General features: G+C 41.4%; 1 protein-coding gene across 1 annotated transcript in view; it reads right to left on the minus strand.

Moving 5' to 3' along the window:
* Positions 1 to 232: 232 nt before the first annotated feature.
* LOC120928327 (60S ribosomal protein L36a-like) overlaps positions 233 to 22,570 on the minus strand; it is a 32,936-nt gene continuing 10,598 nt past the window's right edge. Inside the window, exon 2 of the mRNA XM_040339425.1 lies at positions 233 to 605. Coding sequence (XP_040195359.1) covers positions 279 to 605 — 327 coding nt within the window. The 3' untranslated portion in view covers positions 233 to 278. The remainder of the gene's footprint in view (positions 606 to 22,570) is intronic.

Here is a 22,570-nt window from a genome sequence, read left to right on the forward strand (position 1 = left end):
AGTTGGAGAAAGGAGAATATATAGTGACAGCTTGTATACTGTACAACAAAGCGTATACAGCAGAGCAGTGTGGAACAAACAAAGTCAATCATAGTGTATAGTGAGGCACAGCTTAGAGCAGGGGTCTAACAACTTTCTAAGCAAAGGGCCAGTTAACTGCCCTTCAGGCTTTAGGGGTGTCGGACTTTGGCCAGTGGGAGCAACAGTGCTCCATCATTGTTTTTTTTTAGTATTGAATTTTGAATATTTTATTTCATTTTCAAAAGTAATGCGGCAGCTTAGAACTGGATGACTTGTCCCTTTCTCTTTTTGTCTCCTCCAAGCTCAAAGTGCTTACATCTCTTAATAGCCAACATCCGCTTTGATCGGCAGTTGGAGTCGACACACTCCAGCCTCAGTACAATCTTCTTGGTGGTCTTGGCCTTTTTACGGAAGATTGGCTTGGTCTGCCCACCATAACTGCTCTGCTTTTGATCGTATCGCCTCTTTCCCTGGGCGTAGAGGGAGTCCTTCCCCTTCTTGTACTGGGTCACCTTATGAGGCTGATGCTTCCCACATTTCTTGCAGTAAGTTCTGCGCGTTTCCGGGACGTTCACTATCTTGGCCTGCCGCGAAAGAGAAGCCCATCATTGGTTTTAATGGGAGAAATAGTGCCCCATTGTTGGTATCAATGGAAGAATAGTGCCCCATTGATGGTGTCAGTAAAGGGAAAGGGAGAATGGTGCCCCATCATTGGTGTCAGTGGATGGAATAGTGTCCCAAGGCCGTAGTTTGAGGATCCCTGGCTTAGAGTATATAGATTACAGCATAACATATAGAGTGGCACAGTATGTGGTATACTGTATCTCTCACAACACAGAGTACTCAATGCAGGGTGGGTTATGGAAATAACAGTATACAGAGCGCATAAGTGTATGGCATTGGACATACAGTAAATTTTCACTTTACCAATCCTTTAGTAAATCAGCTCCACAGTGTGCAAAGTTGTACACTCTATAGTATGGAGTAGTGCTCAATATACAATGTACATGTACAGCAGTGATATGGTATAAGCAACATATGAGGTGCAATACCCTGACTCCCAAGGACACCAAATGTGCCTGTGCTTAGTTGCTAGATGTGCCTGATTCCTTTTGGAATTCTGCCTCTACCTGACCCAAAATGTTGTTAACTGAGTATGTGTCTGATTCCTATAGGTGCCAAATGTGTCAGTGCTTGACTATGATATGGTTCCCATCAGTGCTGTGTCTCTGTCTAACTCTATAATTGCCAGATTAGGGCACAAATACCAGCTGTATGATCTCTTTTTTTTTAGTAGTAATGGCAACAAGCCCTATTTTTACTGGCCAGGCCAGTAAAACATCAACCAGTGTCAACTCTGCTCCCTTAGGTGCTAGGTTTGTCTGTGCTTGCCTCCCATAAGACTGGAAATATCTCCAATTTTTTTAAACAGTACCATAAAGTCCTATCCAGTGCTGTAATTTCATTTTGTGGCATCAACTCTGTGCTATTGGTCTATGCGAAAATCTTTATGAATAGGGAGCAAATGTAAGCGAGAAGTCAGTCAAATTTTAATTTTTTTCACATTAATGTACTTTTTCTTTTTAGTGAATCAGGCCAATAAGCTGTGTCAATTGGATTAGTTAAAGTACATTTTTGTGCTTGTTTTATTTGTTATCTTTTGTTGTTTTAGCTTTTTTTGGCCTTCACAAAAGTTATTATGATAGTTTCCGAAAGCAGCGTACACATAAAATATAAGATAATCAGCCTTGGCTAAGAGTTGTTTCTTTTACAATGGCTTATACGCACATTTTATTACAGAAAATGTGTATTAGACAATAAAATCCTCTCCACCTGAATAGTATCAGTTCATATTCAATGCACCAAAGGAATTCTCTGGATGCTTAGAACATTACTAAGTCTTTTTCAACAGTCTAGAACTGAGTATAGCTTTGGAATAAATTCCTTTGTTACCTACTATGGGAATTATTTTGTCCAGCTGGTCAGCAGAGAGATGTGAATCACTGTAAACTTTGGCTAAGGGTCAGCTTAAGAATTAAAAGGTTTGCAGCTTGACCCCACATCTGTTCAGTTTTTATTGGACGCAGACAACCATAATGCTTTTGTGAACCTTTATGTTAACATTCATACCACGGTGTAACATGCCTAATGATGTCACAATCAAAGAAGCCAATTAGCAAGATGGGGGCCATAACAAAGTATGGGAGGCAAGGTCATGAGACTACTGGCTAACACCTGTCTTAGCTTTGTAAACCCAGCTGTAGCAAGTGAGACATGTGGACAATGATCTGGCATCTATCTATCTATCTATCTATCTATCTATCTATCTATCTATCTATCTATCTATCTATCTATCTATCTATCTATCTATCTTTTCAATTTAGGACAATTATTAGCAACAATAACTCAAAAGCAATTTACACTTTGGCAAAACATGCAAATGCATGAGCCAATGACAGCATTTTTATAGATGCTAAATGTTTGCTTTTATACAATTATTATACAGTATCTTATACAGTATTAGAACCCGATAGATGTATTTTATATTGGTGTTAGTGTACCTATCCATTCAAGAGATTTCACCTCACTTCCTGTCCTGAGGAGTCAGAAAAACATAATGTGAAGTACAGAGGTGGCTCCAAACTGTGACCAAAGTGGGTTGAGTAGTGTACCCCAATGGGCAACCTTATTATAGACAGAAAAAAAGAAAATGCTATATAGTGCTGAAGATATAAGTGTGCATGTAGGTGTCACAGAGGCACAGCTCCCTATTGACTGCCAAGTGTGATGGATGGCCTTACCTGTCAATATGAAGGTTAGGAGTGAAACAAGGCAAGTCAGATTCAGACCATGAAAGTTGTGCATAACATAGAGGTTGTTTTACTAAAGCTGCTCTGAGGAGAAGCCAATCAGCTTATAGGTTTGTCAAAATGTAATTGAACGAGCTGACGTTGGAAGCTGATTGGCTAATATGCACAGCTGCACCAGATTTTGCACAGGTTTTAGTAAATCAACCCCATAGTGTCTGTTTTTGGGGATACAATATGAATGTATTTATGTATCACCATGCCACCAATTATATATTAGTAAATTTGTGTATATATATATATATATATATATATATATATATATATATGTACTGGCGTGGGGAAAAAAACAAACAAGCTCCCCTGACCCAGTTCTGCTGCCATATTGGCACAGATACTCATTGATGGGCATGAGCATGTCACAGATTGGGCGGTTCTTGGGCAGGTTGTATTCACTTTGGAGGTCTGCCAGCCAAGCACTGGCATTATATGACCGTCAGAAATGCACACAGACTTTTCTGGCCTGCTTCAGGACATCCTGTAAGCCCGGGTACCTGCCCAAGAACCGCTGCACCACCAAATTAAGGACATGAGCAAAACAGGGCACATGGGTCAGTTGTCCCTGTGGTAGGGCGGAGAGGAGGTTGGTGCCATTGTCGCAAACCACCATTCCTGGCTTAAGCTGGCGTGGCGTCAACCACCTCTGAGCCTGCCCCTGCAGAGCCGACAGAACCTCTGCCCCAGTGTGGCTCCTGTGCCCCAAGCACACCAGCTCAAGCACCTCTTTGCCTGTGTACCTGTGTAGCCCCTTGAATGCCTACGGAGCACCGCTGGTTCCGAGGACACATCAGCACAGGAAGAGGACACAGAGGAAGAAGAAGAGGAGGGGTGGAGGAGAGAGGTGTGTCACAACCAGTAGTAGCATTTTGGAGGCGTGGTGGGAGAACAACCTCCAACACTACTGTACCTTGTCCTGCGTCCTTCCCAGCTGCCAGCAGAGTCACCCAATACGCCGTGAAAGATAGGTAACGTCCCTGTCCATGCCTGCTGGACCATGAGTTAGCTGTAATATGCACCTTACCACTGACCGCCCTGTCCAGCAAAGCATGGACATTGCCTTCCACTTGGCGGTAGAGAGCCGGAATCGCCTTCTGTGAGAAAAAGTGGCATTTGGGAACTTGCCACTGAGGCACCGCACATTCCACAAACTCACAGAAAGGGGGCAGAATCTACCAACTGAAAAGGCAGCAGTTGAAGTGCTAGCAATTTAGCTAAGCTAGCATTCAACCGCTGGGCATTTGGATGGCTGGGAGAGAACTTCTTTCGGCACTGCAGCAGCTGGGGCAGGGAAATTTGCCTGGTACAATCTGCCATCGGTGTACCGATAGTAGATTGCCTGCATGTACTAGGCTGTGACACACCTAATTCTACACCTTCAGTCCTATCAGTGCAGGCTTCAGAGAGGACTGAGGGTATAGTGGGGTTGGAGATCCCAGCTGATGAGGGGCAAGGGGAGGTCCGCTTTGTTCTTTGGTGTGGGTCTTTTAGGTACGCTTGCCAATGAACTGCATGGAAGGTCGACATATGTCTGGTCAAGCATGTGGTGCCCAACATATGTTGCAAATAGCAGTGGTGCGATCTGATGCACTCGTCTCAAAAAAGGCCCACACCAAAGAACTTTTGAAATAACGCTGAGACACAGCAGCGCCCTGCACATGCCTAGCTCTGCATTGTGATGTAGTCGGTGTGCTGCCCTTAAGCTGGCCCCTGGAGGGAATCCTGCCTCGTTGGAGATGTGCCTGTGCCTCCTCCTCCTCTCTCCTATCAGGCACCCACATAGAGTTAGTGACCTCATCATCCCCTCCCTCCTCTTCACTGTAGAAAACCTGGAAGTATGCTGCAGCTGGGGGAACATGACTGCCAGATTGCTGTCCTTCTTGGGCACCCCCTCTCTCTGGGCTCACGTTACTGCCTTCCTCTATCTGTGTACCATAATCGGAGCCTTTAAAATGCTGCGCGTCCTCATGCAGAATGTACCCAACACTGTGTTCAAACAGTTCAGGGGACTCCTCAGGAGGACATGGTGGGGCTAGGGAAGGATTGACTGATGCCATTGAACAGAGGGAAGAGGACGCCTTGGCAGCTGCTTTGCCAGACAAAGTTCCCTGAGCCTGGGTGAGAGAGGATGAGGAGGATGAGGATGGCTTGGTCACCCACACTACCAAGTCTTCGGCATGTTGCAGCTTAACACGGCCAGCTGCCGAAAACAAGGACGAGCGTGTCCAACGGCCACGTGCTGATGAGGATGCACCGTGTCCACGACCAGCACTGTTGCCTCTAGACGCAGAGCCTGCTTGCCCTGGTAACACTCTGCCTCTCCTTGTTGTCCTTCCAGACATACTAATGGCTTGCAGAGGACAAATGCAGTACACACACCTCGTTGCTTTAGGTGCACACTGCAGAGGCAGTACACACCACGTAGCTTTAGGTGCAAACTGCAGAGGACACGGGCAGTACACACCAAGTAGCTTTAGGTGCAAACTGCAGAGGACAAAGGCAGTACACACCACATAGCTTTATGGTGCACACTGCAGAGGACACAAGTAATACACACTATGTAGCTTTAGGTGCAAACTGCAGAGAACACTGGCAGTACACACCAAGTAGCTTTAGGTGCAAACTGCAGAGGACAAAGGCAGTACACACCAAGTAGCTTTAGGTGCAAACTGCAGAGGACAAAGGCAGTACACACCACGTAGCTTTATGGTGCACACTGCAGAGGACAAAGACAATACACACCATGTAGCTTTATGGTGCACACTGCAGAGGACACGGGCAGTACACACTACGTAGCTTTAGGTGCAAACTTCAGAGGACACGGGCAGTACACACCAAGTAGCTTTAGGTGCAAACTACATAGGACAAAGGCAGTTCACACACCACATAGCTTTACGAAGCACACTGCAGAGGACACAGGCAGTACACACTATGTAGCTTTAGGTGCAAACCACAGAGGACACGGGCAGTACACACCAAGTAGCTTTAGGTGCAAACTGCAGAGGACAAAGGCAGTACACACACTACGTAGCTTTAGGTGCAAACTGCAGAGGACATGGGCAGTACACACCTCGTAGCTTTAGGTGCACACTGCAGGGGACATGGGCAGTACACACCAAGTAGCTTTAGGTGCAAACTGCAGAGGACAAAGGCAGTACACACACCACGTAGCTTTATGGTGCACACTGCAGAGGACACAGGCAATCCACCACGTGAGAATACTGCAGCTAGCACGATCTCCTGCCTGCCAATAAATTAGGAAGAGCTGATCTAGCTAATCTATACAGTGTATACAGTAAATATATGTACAACACCTGGGATGCATATATATCCTCTACACTGTAACTTTAATCTACCTAGATAAAATGACACTCTCTCTCTGTCTTTAACCACTGCCGCAACACACTACACAACGCCGACCTGCAGGTGGCCTTTTATAGTGTGGGGCGTGTACTAAACCCCCCTGAGCCATAATCGGCCAAAGCCACCCTGGCTTTGGCCAATTATGGCTCTCCGTTTTTTGTGCTGTGATTGGCCAAGCATGCGGGTCATAGTGCATGCTTGGCCAATCATCAGCCAGCAATGCACTGCGATGCCGCAGTGAATTATGGGCCGTGACGCGCCACTTGAATTTGGCACGAACGGCCCGTAACGTTCGTATTTCGATGTTCGAGTCTAACATTGGTTTCGACTCAAACACAAAGCTCATCCCTAATATAGATCTATATATATAATGTTATATATAGATCTATATATATACAGTACAGACCAAAAGTTTGGACACACCTTCTCAATCAAAGAGTTTTCTTTATTTTCATGACTATGAAAATTGTATATTCACACTGAAGGCATCAAAACTATGAATTATGTGGAATTATACATAACAAAAAAGTGTGAAACAACTGAAAATATATTTCATATTCTAGGTTCTTCAAAGTAGCCACCTTTTGCAGCAGACACATCTCTAGAACTGTTAAGAGGAGACTGTGTGAATCAGGTTTTCATGGTAGAATATCTGCTAGGAAACCACTGCTAAAGAAAGGCAACAAGCAGAAGAGACTTGTTTGGGCTAAAGAACACAAGGAATGGACATTAGACCAGTGGAAATCTGTGCTTTGGTCTGATGAGTCCTCCAAACTTGAGATCTTTGGTTCCAACCCCTGTGTCTTTGTGTGACGCAGAAAAGGTGAACGGATGGACTCTACTAGCCCACCGTGAAGCATGGAGGAGGAGGTGTGATGGTGTGGGGGTGCTTTGCTGATGACACTGTTGGGGATTTAATCAAAATTGAAGGCATACTGAACTAGGATGGCTACCACAGCATCTTGCAGCGGCATACTATTCCATCCGGTTTGCGTTTAGTTGGACCATCATTTATTTTTCAACAGGACAATGACCCCAAACACACCTCCAGGCTGTGTAAGGGCTATTTGACCAAGAAGGAGAGTGATGGGGTGCTGCGCCAGGTGACTACCTCTTGAAGCTCATCAAGAGAATGCCAAGAGTGTGCCAAGCAGTAATCAAAGCAAAAGGTGGCTACTTTGAAGAACCTAGAATATGAAATATATTTTATTTATTTTTATATTTAGTTTTGCCTTCAGTGTGAATCTACAATTTTCATAGTCATGAAAATAAAGAAAACTCTTTGAATGAGAAGGTGTGTCCAAACTTTTGGTCTGTACTGTATATATATATATATATATATATATATATATATATATATATAAAGACAGATAGATAGATAGATAGATAGATAGATAGATAGATAGATAGATAGATAGATAGATAGATAGATAGATGGATAGTAGATAGATAGATACAGTTGTATATACATATATATATATATATATATACTGTATTTATCGCGGTATAACGCGCTCCCGCGTATACCGCGCACCCCCAAAGTTGACCCGAATCCTGTGGAAAAAAGTTTTTTTTTTACTTACAGTTTTGGTGTCTTGCGCGGCGTCCATCGTCGAGTCCGGCGTTCGTCTGCGGCTTCGGGTGTCCTCTTCGGCGGGTCCGGCGTCCTTCTGCGGCTTCGGGTGTCCTTCTGCGGCTTCGGGTGTCCTTCTGCGACGGGTCCGGTGTCCTCTTCGGCGGGTCCGGCGTCCTTCTGCGGCGTCCTCGCGTCCTCCCCGCTCGTTTCCCGCGCCGAGTTTGAATACTGCCCTGACATATACAGAGCGCAGTACACTCGTGTATTGTCGGCAATGCTCAGGTACCCGTGCTGACGTCCTGTATGTCCAGGACGTAAGCGCGGAAGTTGCCGAGACTGCCCGACTATACCCGAGTGTACTGCGCTCGGTATATGTCGGCGCAGTATTCAAAACTCGGTGCGGGAAAGCGGGTATCGGCGTATACCGCGCACCCCACGATTTTGCCCTGGTTTTCAGGGCAAAAAAGTGCGCGGTATACGCCGATAAATATGGTATATATATATATATATATATATACGTATATATATATAGTCTGAACTAATGTGTATCTTTATCCTGAATAATATAAGATATTAAAACAATTGCTTGCTACTTCTAGAGAGGAATCAATCTGTACTGAGAAATGTTACTTTTATTCTGCTTAATTTGTCTAATTGTATTCTGACCAGTGTGCTATTATGGTCTAGATAAATATTCAAACTGATTCAGTTAAAAATTAGCTGTAGTCCTTGCTCAGTGAATCGAAGTTAATGACAATAACACGCAATCAGTCATTGCTATGGTGACCACATTTATCAATATACATGAACGTGGCAGATAACAAAGTGTATGTGTTTTTAAACATGTTAACTCTAGTATTCTAGCGAGTGTGTTATATTCTTAACACTTAGAGTAGTAATGTCAAATTTGTATTCTACAGGGATTGTTTTCCTGTGATATTACCATGTATTTATAATATATATTATATTTAAATTGGCACAGGCCATTCATTACCAAACCACTTTTCAGTGATGTCATAGTTTGACTGACATGGTTAATTCTCTAATACCTTAACAGACTGTCTTTTCTTGCTCGAAAATATAATGTGGCATGCAGTACCACCACATACTTTGTTCAACTCCAATGTAAGGTAAATTAAAGACAGGCTTCAGCTCAGATCCTAGCCCATCGGTCATGCCCCCTGCGTTTCACCCACTTTGGGCATAATTATAGAAGTATCCCTATGAACAAGCCCAGTGTGGGTGAAACATCTTAGAGGGTCGTGACCGATGGACTGGGATTTGAGCTGAAGCCAGTCTTTCATTTACCTTACATTAGAGTTGAATACGGTGTGTGGTGGTACTAGAGTGCCACATTATACCTTACATTGGAGTTAAATATAGAGTGCAGTAAGACCTGCATGCCATGGTGAATTTTCTATAATTTTTTTGAGACAGAAGGGCTTTTATTTGTTGGTATTTACTGTAAAGCGGAAGAAAGTTTCCTGAAGGAAGAACTTGCATTGCACTGAACTTGCATTGTGTGCAACGGCCAAATGCCATGGATAAAATCAAAACTCTTTAAAGGAGAAGTCCAGCCTGAGCTTTTTAGGCTGGGCTTCTCCTCTGGGTCACAGGAGTGCAATTCGTTTTGCACTCCTGTGACCCATTTTCAGCGGAGAGCAGTCTGAAGTCCACTCTCCGTTGACGTCACTGCCATCAGTCAAGGCAGATCGTCATCACAACTTCCAAGTCGGGATCCGCCAGCTGCCCTGATTGATGGCAGTCTCAGTGAGCTGCTGAGACGCTAAGATGGCTGGTCCCCGCCCCTCCACGGCTCAGCGCTCTTAGTGCAGAGGCGTCGGGGGACAGATGCAGCATCGATCTGATGCTGCATCCACCGAGGTAAGTATGATTAGAAAAAAAGTTCATTTTTAAACCCCCCAAACAACAATCCCACAGTAATTGGTGCTCAGTGACATTTTGAACCCCATCCAAAACATTGGTGTTTAGTGGAACTTTACCCCCCCCCCCAATACAATACCACAACACTGATGGTCAGCACGTTAAAAAAAAAAAAAACACCTTGAATATCGTCTTCCTTCCTCAGACTTCCCTGTGCTGCAGCCTTTCCTACTCTCCTCCAATCAGGCTGTGATTATCCTACTATCCCTTTCTCTATTTTGAAATGAAGGGAAGGACTCACACGTAAAAAATAAATAGCGCTGTTTACATTTGTGATTGCTGTTATTGGCCATCACAGCAATTGAAAGGTACAAAGTCATTCTGATTGTCTCTGTACCTTTTGTCCATGATCTCTGTTTTCTAATAACAAAGATCAGAAGCATTTTGCAAGCACATGTGCATGCACCACTAATAAACAGAGAGAGGATTTTAAATGTCCTCTCAGAAAAACCACTCCCCCTACTGGACATTTAACCATATTGACATGTAGGGATGTAGCTAATGTAGATCTGTATTCAGGGAATATCCAAATTATAAGATGTCATTTTTATTACCTTTTGCTACTTCCCCATCTATCCGATTTTGCTGTTGCAGCCCTCCAAAAAACAAACACCTTACTATAGTACATACATCATCACTCCACCCCAACAGTTTACCACCAGACCTGTGCCCTGTCACATGGAGGTTAGGGTGAAGGTGTGCTCATCCTTTACAAATTGTACATTCAATAAAAACATGTCTTAGCTTTACATAAATACAAGCTTAGCTCAGGCCCAAAATGTTTTTGGTACAGTGGGGAAGAGTTTGAGCCATTGTTGTGCGTGTTGTGCTGTCACCTTCTGTCTGATGGGTGTCAGACACAATAGAATGGGGAGTGATACCTCCCCAAAAATAGACACTGCTAGTATTTAGAACCTGAATAAAGTTGTAAGCTTTTCTAAAACAATAAAAATATATATATATATATATATATATATATATATATATATATATATATATATATATATATATATATATATATACACAGTGGGCCAGATTCAGAAAGGAGATACGACGGCGTATCTCTGGATACGTCGTCGTATCTCTGAGTGTGCGGGGTTGTATCTATGCGCCTGATTCATAGATTTCCCTAAGATCCGACCGGCGTAAGTATCTTAGGCTACATATTTACGCTGGCCGATAGGTGGCGCTTCTGTATATTTACACAAGGAATATGCTAATTAGGTATATACGCCAAATTCAGAAACGTACGTCCGGCCGGCGCATTTTTTTACGTTGTTTACGTTAGGCTTTTTTCGGCGTATAGTTACCCTTGCTATATCAGGCGTATCCTGTGTTAAGTATGGGCGTCGTTCCCACGTTGAGTTTTGAAAATTTTACATCGTTTGCGTAAGTCGTTCGCGAATAGGGCTGGACGTAATTTACGTTCACGTCGAAAGCAATGACGATTTGCGGCGGAATTTCGGGCATGCGCACTGGGATTTTTTCACGAACGGCGCATGCGCCGTTCGTAAAAAATGTTGAATACGTGGGGTCACAGTTATATACATAAAACACACCCACATCATCCACATTTGAATTAGGCGGGCTTACGCCGACACACATACGTTACGCCGCCGTAACTAAGGGCACAAGTTGTTTCTGAATACGGAACTTGCGCCCTAAATTACGGCGGCGTAACGTATCGGAGATACATTACGCCGGACGGATAGATACACCAATGTATCTGAATCTGGCCCAGTATGTATATATAATTGGGCTGTTAGTGCAGCACAAATGTGCATTTTACAGTTAATATTTTTTTCTAAGTAACTGGGTGCATCTTTAGAGTTCTTCAATGATAAAAACAGACTTTTCTTATTTAATTTTTTGCTATATTCATTTCTACAGTGCCTCACAATTGTTCATAAGAAAATTCTCAAAACCTTTGTTCAAATTTTTAATACAGATTATCATATGACATTAAATATACAACCTCACTTCTGCACAGAAAGTAAAATCTAGAAGATTTTTCTATGGCTATATTTATTAAATTTTAAAGATGGAGAAGCGTGTTCTATACTATTCATTTTAAAAAAGGAGACGAGGTGTTATATACTATTCACTCTGTGAATAGAAGCTTGGTGCAATTTAGTTGTACTGTGCCATAAGAAAGGTTTATGCTTTTCAAATGCTCATTTTGTTATGATATAGCACCCCCTAAAGGAAAAACTAAAAAATTACAGCCTGTATGTTTATTTTCTGCAATACCCCTATATATTGTTTATTAGGCTGTGCTAATATTACATTTCTTAAATAGCTGCAAGAAATATGACATCAAAAATATATTATTATGTTATTTAGGAAAGAGGTTTTTTATAATTATGCTACTTTACTTTAAAGATATGGATAATTAGATAACTACTTGGAATGGCAAATCATATCTAATGTGTTTGATGAGAGTAGCCAAAATAATCTTGTACCACAAACCCATGAAGTATATGAAGTCAAAGGACACTGCAGCTTTAGCCAGTGATCATTTTGTACTGGGATGGCATGCTAAGATATTAGGCAACATTCCAATATATATTCCTAAAACCAAGACAATACTGACAGTAGCATACAAATGTTAAATATAGGGCAATGAGAAATTGGGATTTTTTTTTTTCTGGTTAAATTTTGCAAATTGCATTGGAATTATTGAAGGTGGTAAAATAACTGTGTTTTTGGTGGTCTTTTGAAGTGCCAAGAAATGTCAATGTCTTGTTAGGATTACAGAACTCTTTAATAACTATCATGGACTTGTTCTTGTTCCAAAAAGGTCATTTGTTAATTATTATACTCTTTTAAAGTGTATTTTCTCTAAAAGACAGCACAAAAATGAATGTAAACGAATCTACCCTCGGAGCTTCTTTCTGGTATCGCCGCTCCTGCGCTGTCATTGACCGGAGCGGCGTTGACGTCGCTCCTGCGCAAGTGCGTGGGACCGGCATAATCCTGCATCATCCCATTCATTATGCCGGGACGCTCAGTGCGCCTGTGCCATTGTCTACGTCGAGCATGTGCCATAGATATCGGTGCAGTGTTTTCTGCAAATATCTCCTTAACCATGTAGTTAACCTACAGGAGATATTTCTTGCACCTACAGGTAAGCCTTAATCTAGGCTTACCTGTAGGTGCAAGTTGTCAAAGTGGGTTTACAACCACTTTAAACACTCAATTTATCCCATTCTACACACAGAACCAGGGCTGTAGAAGTAACCAAAACTACAGCGCTACTGAAACACACAGATGTCTACCAAGGGGAAGTGAGAGTTAATGTGCAGGAACAATGAATTAAATCCATTTGAATAGTGGAAGCTCCCCTAAACCAAGTCCAGAGAACCTAATATGCATAGAGAAAAACAAGCAGAAGAGGTCCATTAACATTGTATTGACACTCTCAGCAGTTCGCATATGGCAGTGTGAACTGCCTTGCGAGTCAGATGCGATGTGGGAACCCACAGTGGATTCGCAGGGTTCCAGCATTGCATGTCATCCTTAGAAGTGTGATCATCAGAGGGACTGCAGTGATCGGCAACTTGTTCCTCTGATGACCACACTCCTAAGGGTGACATGCACCTACCTACCTATATCTAGTGAGTGCAATAATATTATTCTTAATGTCACTTTTAGCTTGCATTTAAATTGAGGCACCCTTTTCTGTTTATTTTTATTTTTTTATAACCAGGGCTGTACTAATTTATTATTAAAGTGAATGTAAACCCTTACATATACCAGATTATACACAGATGAAACAAATCCTCCTACATAAGTTTTACCAGTATATCTGCTGTCTTCAGCTTTCTACATTGTTTAGAAAGTGCACATAGTGTTGCAAATTTTGTTTCCTCATTCAGCAGTGGGAGGAGAGTCTGGACATACACTGTGTTTAAGATGATTGGAGGAGAGGCACACACCATGTAGGCAGAGGAACGAAGAAACTTGCAGAGCTGTATTATGAATAGACAAGCTCTCTGCTTATCTATCTTTAAGTTCCCTTCCCGACATAAATTTTCAGCTGCTTTTATCTGGCGTGTCAGAGAACTTGTCAGAACAGAGGAACGGAGCAGCAGAAAGACACAGGATTTGGAGCTTTGGAAAGAGATAAGTTAACACTACAGATATATGTACCCAGGTCAGATTTCATGAATGGGGTTTACAACCACTGTAAGGTAAATACCTTTAGTGAAGTTGCCCTTTAAATGCTGCTCCCACCTCCCTGAATGGCATCCACCTAATCAAATACTCAACTGCTTTTAAGTCCTTAACTGTGTGGCCCTGCCCCACCACACACAGCCTTTGCTTTCTGGCCTGTTTATTTCCTTGGCTGAATCCATGGTCCTTTGGATAACTGTGGTCTGCCATGAATGTGGATTAGCCATAGCAATAAATAGGAACACCGTATAGTGTGCACTCACATAGACATATTTTCAGTTTGTAGAAATATTGTTATAAGACATATAATTCCATATGCAGAAATGCAATCTCTACAAAAGCATTGTTGCATAGTTACAGTGATTCCTAAGCTGTTAGATATGAAAATGTATTGTAAGCCATTGGTGCATTCAAAAAGAACAGTCTAAATAATACCCTTTTTATAAACTGAAATGAAGTTGTTAACATATGAACATGTAATTTCAGCAACAGCTTTTTAGCTATCTGGTTCTGAGAAAGATAATAATAGAAAAATTAGCATCTACCTGACTGCTGACATACTGACAGATAGGTGTCTGTGCTGCTCTGCGTCGAGATGGTTGACAGCACTGCAGTGCAATACAAAAGATAGTATGAAAGCCTGCACTTTGAGGATTTGGAGATCATTGGTATCTATACTAAACACAATATACTGTGTAGTACTGTGTGAGCTAAAAAAAAATGGAAAGTGAACATTTGCAGTAATAATAATAATAATAATCATAATAAATTATGATTATTATTATTATTATTATTATTATTATTATTATTATTATTATTATATAATTGTAATTGCATATATTTTTAACCACTTACCCCCCGGACCATATTGCTGCCCAAAGACCAGAGTACTTTTTGCGATTCGGGACTGCGTCGCTTTAACAGACAATTGCGCGGTCGTGCGACGTGGCTCCCAAACAAAATTGGCGTCCTTTTTTTCCCACAAATAGAGCTTTCTTTTGGTGGTATTTGATCACCTCTGCGTTTTTTATTTTTTGCGCTATAAACAAAAATAGAACGACAATTTTGAAAAAAATGAATATTTTTTACTTTTTGCTGTAATAAATATCCCCCAAAAATATATAGAAAAACATTTTTTTTCCTCAGTTTAGGCCGATACGTATTCTTCTACATATTTTTCGTAAAAAAAATCGCAATAAGCGTTTATTGATTGGTTTGCGCAAAAGTTATAGCGTTTACAAAATAGGGGGTATTTTTATGGCATTTTTATTAATATTTTTTTTTACTAGTAATGGCGGCGATCAGCGATTTTTTTTTCGGTATTGCGACATTATGGCGGACACTTCGGACATTTTTGACACATTTTTGGGACCATTGGTATTTTTATAGCGATCAGTGCTATAAAAATGCATTAGATTACTATAAAAATGCCACTGGCAGTGAAGGGGTTAACACTAGGGGGCGGGGAAGGGGTTAAGTATGCCTGGGTGTGTTCTTACTGTGGGGGGGGGGTGGCCTCACTAGGGGAAACACTGATCTTCTGTTCATACATTGTATGAACAGAAAATCAGCATTTCCCCTGCTGACAGGAACGAGAGCTGTGTGTTTACACACACAGCTCCCGTTCCCCGCTCTGTACCGAGCGACCGCGTGTGCCCGGCGGCGATCGCGCCCGCCAGGCACACGCACGGGAGTCGGGGGCGAGCGGGGGGGCGCGCGCCTCCGGCGGCGCGCGTGCGCCCCTAGTGGCGGCTAATAGGCAGGACGTCCATTTACGTGGTCTCGCCTAGGAGAGCCACCTTGTGGACGTATTTCGGCGGTGCGGCGACGGCAAGTGGTTAAAGAAGAATGTCAGAATTTTTAAACTGTTTCCTTACCAAAATTATACTGAGTTTTTAGAGAAATAAACAACCCTATATGTGTGAATTGTTTTTAGGGAACATAGGGCCAGATTCAGAAAGAATCGCGGCGGCATAACGTATCGTCTTTACGTTACACCGCCGCAAGTTTTCAGCGCAAGTGCCTGATTCACCAAGCACTTGCGTGTAAACTTACGGCGGTGTAACGTAAAGCCGTCCGGCGCAAGCCCGCCTAATTCAAATGGGGCGTGTACCATTTAAATTAGGCGCGCTCCCGCGCCGAACGTTCTGTGCATGCTCCGTTAGTAAATTTCCCGACGTGCTTTGCGCAAAATTACGGCCCCCCGACATGTTTGTGAATGGCGACGTGCGTAACGTACTTACGCCAAAAAAAAAATTAAAATTCGACGCGGGAACGACGGCCATACTTTACCATGGCTGGTGTAAAGTTAAGCCTTGAAAAAGCAGGCTTAACTTTGCGATGGGAAAAAACGACTTGCGACGACGTAACGCACGCGAGTAGCTTCGTGGATCGCCGTAAAAGCTAATTTGCATACCCGACGCTGGAAAACGACGCGAACTCCACCCATCGGTGGCCGAAGTATTGCAGCCTAAGATCCGAAGGCGTACGAAGCCGCAAGCCTGTCGGATCTTAGCCAAATGCCGTCGTATCTTGTTTGTGAATCACAAATTAAGATACAACGCGGCAAATTTGAAAATACGCCGGAGTATCAGTAGATACTCCGGCGTATTTCTTCTATGAATCTGGCCCATTGTTCTCTAATATACAATAAGATGCATACAAATTTGATAAAAAATGTCTGTGTGACTCCCTTCTTCCTATGTATCATTTTACTCTTAGTCCCCTACAGATAAAAATCAGTCATCCAACCACTAGGTGCTGCTATGCACAAAACAAGTGCAATGCCATGTGCTAGATATTCTGGAGCTGCTGAAACTCACAAACATCCCTAATACCAGCAATTGTGACTGGTATGATGTCAACTGTAGTTGTAGGGTTTGCCAAGTTAGATCATTGTTGTGCATTTACAAAATTATTTGAGACTGAGGCGTGGCTTACAAGTTCTCAAAGATGGCCACTTAAGCCCAAAGCTCAGCAGACTGACTGGAGACACTCAGCCACCCTGTAGGATTTCCAGCAGCCATTCCCTGCTATCTATATAGAAACTTTACAAGAGTACCTGAATAAATTAATGGAGTGGGCTACTGCATGGCAAATTAAGTCTAACATTGAAAAATGTAAGGTAAAGCACTTGGGGGGAAAAAATATAAATGCAAGTTACTCATTAGGGGAGAATACCTAGGGGATTAGGATGGAGAAGGGTCTATGGGTCCGACCTTCCTAGTAGAAGACAGACTGAGCAATATCATGCAGTGTCAAGCTGTGGCTACCAAAACCAGCAGAATATTAGCATACATTAAAAAAGGAACTTACTCCAGTGATAAAACGATTATTCTGCCACTTTATAAAACTCTGGATCGGCCGTATCTGGAATATTCCATCCAGTTCTGGTCACCAATCCTCAGAAAGAATGTGCTGGAGCTGGAGAGAATTCAGAGAAGGGCAAGCACTAAATTTATACTTCGGGAGGAGAAGTACATATTATAGCTATTTACAAATATCTTAATAGTGATCACAGTGTAAGTATGAAACTTTTCAGTCCCAAGGAGTGTAAGAGGACACAGGGCCACACGCTGAGACTGAAAGAGAAGCGGTTTAACCTTACGCTGTGTAGGGGTTTTTTCACTGTCAGGGCGGTAAGGATGTGGAACCCTCTTCCACAATCGGTGATGTCAGAAGGCAGTATCGATAGTTTTAAAAGACTCTTGGATGTACATCTTAGTGAAAACAATATACAGGGATATGGGAAATTATTTTTCTACACACGCATACACAGGTTAAACTGGATGGACTGTTGTCTTTATTCAACCTTACCAACTATGTAACTATGGATCCAGATACAAATGACGGGTCCCGCACTGACACCACTTAGCTTCAACCTTTTCTCTCATCCGGTATTTAGCTCGAATGCATGTTTTTAGAGGAATTTACCCCCAGTTCTATCTATCTGGTGCTCTGGTTACTTTTTCTACTATTCTTTAACTCAGTTTAAGGACATTGTGACCCTTTTCGTATTGTTCAAATATTGACTTTCTTATTCCATTTCCAGGATTAATACAGGGCAAAGAGAAAGAGGACACAGTGCCTAGATGTCATTTCAGCTGCTATCAAAACTGCAGATGAACAAAGTAAGCTGAATCTGTCCCCAACCATAACTTCCAAATTAATTTATATTATGCCAAGCACTTCACTCTCTGCTTCTGCAGTCCTTTGAGAAAACTTAACATAAATGAAAAGCTACCACATATACTGCTGGTAATAAGGCAGTGAAAGCTATGGCCCATTGTATCAATGACAGGTCAATGTATAAAATCTAAAATAGCATACCTATATCATCCAAATACCAAAAAAATGCTCTTAAACCCCCATTCTATTGGTGAGGCGTTCAGCCTCTCTAATAACAGTCTTTGCAATGTTCGGAATGAAAGTACTATGCACCAACCTTCCCGAGAGGAGATTAAATCATTCCTCGATCACATAGCACGTCCCAAACTAAATTCACAACAGCTATCAAATGTAAATAATCCATTTACTATAGATGAAATTAAAAGGGTAATCAACAATCTACCCAACCGTAAATCTCCTGGGCCAGACAGGTTAACAAATGAATATTATAAACTAGACATGTGCCCACTGAAATATATTGTTTTGGAATTTTGGTTTAATCCGAAAAATACAATTATTTAGTTACTCCCAAAACGTGTTTTTATTTATTTTGTTTCGTTAAAAAATGCATTCGTCCAAAAATCCGAATTAGGGTCGAATCTGTCAATTGAAGGCTTATGGTGTCAGTTGGATATAAAAGGTGAAAAAATGTGCATACCAAAAACAAACTCAAAAGGAGCAGCAAACTCAAAATGTTATACAACATAAAAACGAATAATAAAAAATAGGAGTTGCGCTAAAAAACCTTATATATAAGTGACTATATAAAATAAAAAATAAAAAGGAGTTGTGCTAGAAACACCTCGTAATGATGACCAAAAGGTCAACTGTGTAGATAGTCCCAATAAATATACACATACAAAATTGGTGAGGAAATGTGCAATTGTCCAAACAATAGGAAACGAATCCAATTCCGTAGCCAATGCTGGATCACTATCAGGGTAAACACCTTCAAGCTGACCCTTACCGGAAGAATAGATCCCTATGGATCAAAATGAGCAATCCGTGATGTAACCAAATGAAGATCCAACATAGAACGGTTGAGAAGCTCCCACATCAATGGACTCAGCCCAGTAGAAAAGGAAAAAAAACAAAACAATAGTGCAAAATCGTATGGCAAACAGACACTCTGGCTATCTCCCGGTGACTAATAATGACAGACACTGTGAAGTAAAGCTGAAGCACCACCACCATAGAGACACACTGACCCTTACCGGAACTCAGCGACCCTCAAGGGATCAATAATGCATGGTAGTGTGTTACAGCTGTCAGCAGAGAAGCGTTTCAAACTGGTCCTGGATAGGCCCCTCTCACCTGGCCTAGCAGCCGGAATGATGCAAGAACAATGATCAGCAACAGTCTCTGCCACAGACTGGTTATGAGCAAAACAAACGGTCAGTTGGATGTTCTAAGAAGATTTAACGAAGCAGCTAAACTGAACGATGCCGCAATGATACATATCCGGTCGAATGCTCCGCCCACAAGCTATGGTCGAATTCTAATGTTGTATGACTTGTGAAAATAATACATGTTAATTATTATTACTAGTCAACCAACATTATAATTATTCTATAGTCTATGGGCAGAGCATTTGACCATAAATGTCCACTCGCGGCAATCGTATGTTTTTAGCTGCTTCGTTGAATCGTCATGTCTCTATAATTTTTAACCTCTCTATGTCGAACAACCTTCCTTCGTTATCGTTGGTTAAAACTAATGTGAAAATCCCAGAAATTCGGACGAAAATGCATTCGGACAAAAACAAATGCACATGTCTACTATAAACAATTCCAGCATATTTTAGCCCTGCATCTATTCTATATTTACAATAATGCTGCCTCCTCTTTATCCTTTCCTACTGAAATGTTGAGCACACTTGTGGTTACTTTACCAAAGCCAGGGAAAGATCTCCACAAATATTTCACCCAATCTCGCTTCTTAATATTGATCTTAAGATATACTGTACACAAAACTAATAATCAATAGATTAGTGGATACTTAACAAATTTGATCCATACAGCTCAATCAGGCTTTACAAAAGGCCATCAGATGCTACAAGAAGGCTGATCAATATCATTCATCATGCTGAGACTACAGTTACGCCATCTCTACTCCTTTCTCTGGATGAAGAGAAGGTGTTCAACAGAGTTTATTGGAAATGCCTCTATATAGTATTGAATACGTTTGGTTTTCAAGGACAAATTCTTAATGCAATATTGGCTCTATACACTATCTAATCAGCCCGGTTGTATATGTCAGATATCCTGTCAACACCCTTTCAAATTACCAATGGCATGAGACAGGGCTGCCCCCTCTCCCCATTAATTTTTAATCTTTTAATGGAGCCCTTTGCATAGCACTTCAGAGCAAACAAGAAAATATCAGGGTTTACCATCGTATCTCAAGAGCACAAGATCAGCTTATTTGCTGATGATGTGATCCTCATGCTAACTGATCTGACAATTTCCCTGGCTGAGGTACAACAAACCTAAATTGGTTCAGCAAAGTCTTATACTACAAGGTTAATGACACAAAATCCTTATTTTAGAGATGGGGCTAGACGGTACCACAAGAAACTTACTTCAGCAAAATTTTCCATATTCTTGGGCTGAAACTAGTATATCTTATTTTGGTATACAATTGACGGAAAAAAAAGTAATCTGTTTCAAACCAATTATATATAATTCTGTATCAAATTACAACAGGATCTAAGCAAACATGAATTCTCATGGGCAGGAAGATTGGCCACATTTAAAATGATGCATCTTCCTCAACTCCTATACCTCTTTACGGCACTTCCTATCTCAAACCAATTATCTATTTTAAAACCTTACAATCTATTTTATCTAGATGTGGCAAGGGAAAAGACTGAGATGCACACATAACAAATTAATAAAGCATTACTCATTCGGGGAACTGGCTAAATTGATTTCCATGACTACTACTCACTGCTCAGCCACTATCCTTACACAACTTAAAGAATGGTTTCTACTCTCTCCCAGGAACTTATGGGGTACTATAGAATTTTCCTACATGCCTAGACAATCTTTGCTGCCATGGCTACTTAGTGTAAACTTGCCCTGTCCCCTCCTATATCTCTCCACCGATGACAGCATTAGAAGCGTGGCAAAAATGTGTCACATTGGCTCACACATCATCTCATGTCTCAAAATACCGATCTCAGCCCTTCATAATCTCATAGAGGACTTGTGCTTCACCACCTGGTGATCTAAAGGTATTCACCATAAAAAAATGTTGATTGACAATGACATTCCTAAATCTCCTCCACAACTCCAGAATGAGTATCAGCTAATAAATCATGATTTCTTCTTCTATATGTGTACAGTTCACTGCTTATTCGTACAGTCCACTGCATGGGCATTCTTTAATTCTCCCATAATATCTTGAAAAGGAATTTCACGTTTCTACAATTTATTCCAACAGAAATTTAATTTTCTTAAGAATGACTCCTTTAGATGTTGGGAATCTAGGACTGATCCTTGACACACATATAATGATTCTCAATGGGTAAGGGCATGTTGAGCAACTTACAAAGTAACATGCTGTTCCACCTTATCAAGAAATCATATTAAGATTAAGGTACTTAACACTGGATAAAATTTCACACTTTAGTGGACAAATATCCAACCGTTGCTGGAGAAATTGTGGCCAAAAAGGTGACATTCTCCACATATTCTGGGATTGAACTAAACGTAAACCCCTTTGGCTGGCCCCACCCAGATTGGCGTTATTGAATCTAAATGCTGAATCCTTACCACCTATAACACAACATACAATTATACATAGTCTTCTAGCAGCAAGGCTTACCATCGCTAGGCACTGGGAATCCCCCACACCCCCTACTACATTAAAAACAATAGACAATTATGGACACCTGATGGCTGCAATTGTGGGAAAAGTATACCAAACAAACAAGCTATGGCAACCATACCACGACTGGTGGTCTTGCAAGTTCTAACCCTTCATTTTGTCCATTAAACTACAGACATTAGTATTTATTTAACATTTGAAATTACCACTGTTTCTTTTCCCTCTCATTGTGTTTATTAACCATTGGCTATTACCTGTGTATACATGTAGAATTAACATGATACCAGGTCCTATTAAATCTGATCATTTTGATGTATTGGGATTGAATATCTCCTAAATGATTGTGATATTTTCCGTATTACACATGGTACTTGCAGCAATGTTTGTATATGTATATCATGCATCCTTTGATTGTTGTTTTTGGGCACCTACAGTTTTGATTTTGTCCAGTATTCTTAAATTCTTATTCTTAAAAATGATTATAAGAAAAATTATTTCAGACTTATGGAAGCACCTGCTGATCATAAAGTGAGCCCCAGCTTACACTGCAGTTTTGGAGATAATCTTTAAGAAATATTGTCAACCAACCAGATGTTTTCTATAACAATGTATGGAAGAGACAGTGCAG

This window comes from Rana temporaria, chromosome 2 (assembly GCF_905171775.1).
Source record: "Rana temporaria chromosome 2, aRanTem1.1, whole genome shotgun sequence".
NCBI classification, from domain to species: domain Eukaryota; kingdom Metazoa; phylum Chordata; class Amphibia; order Anura; family Ranidae; genus Rana; species Rana temporaria.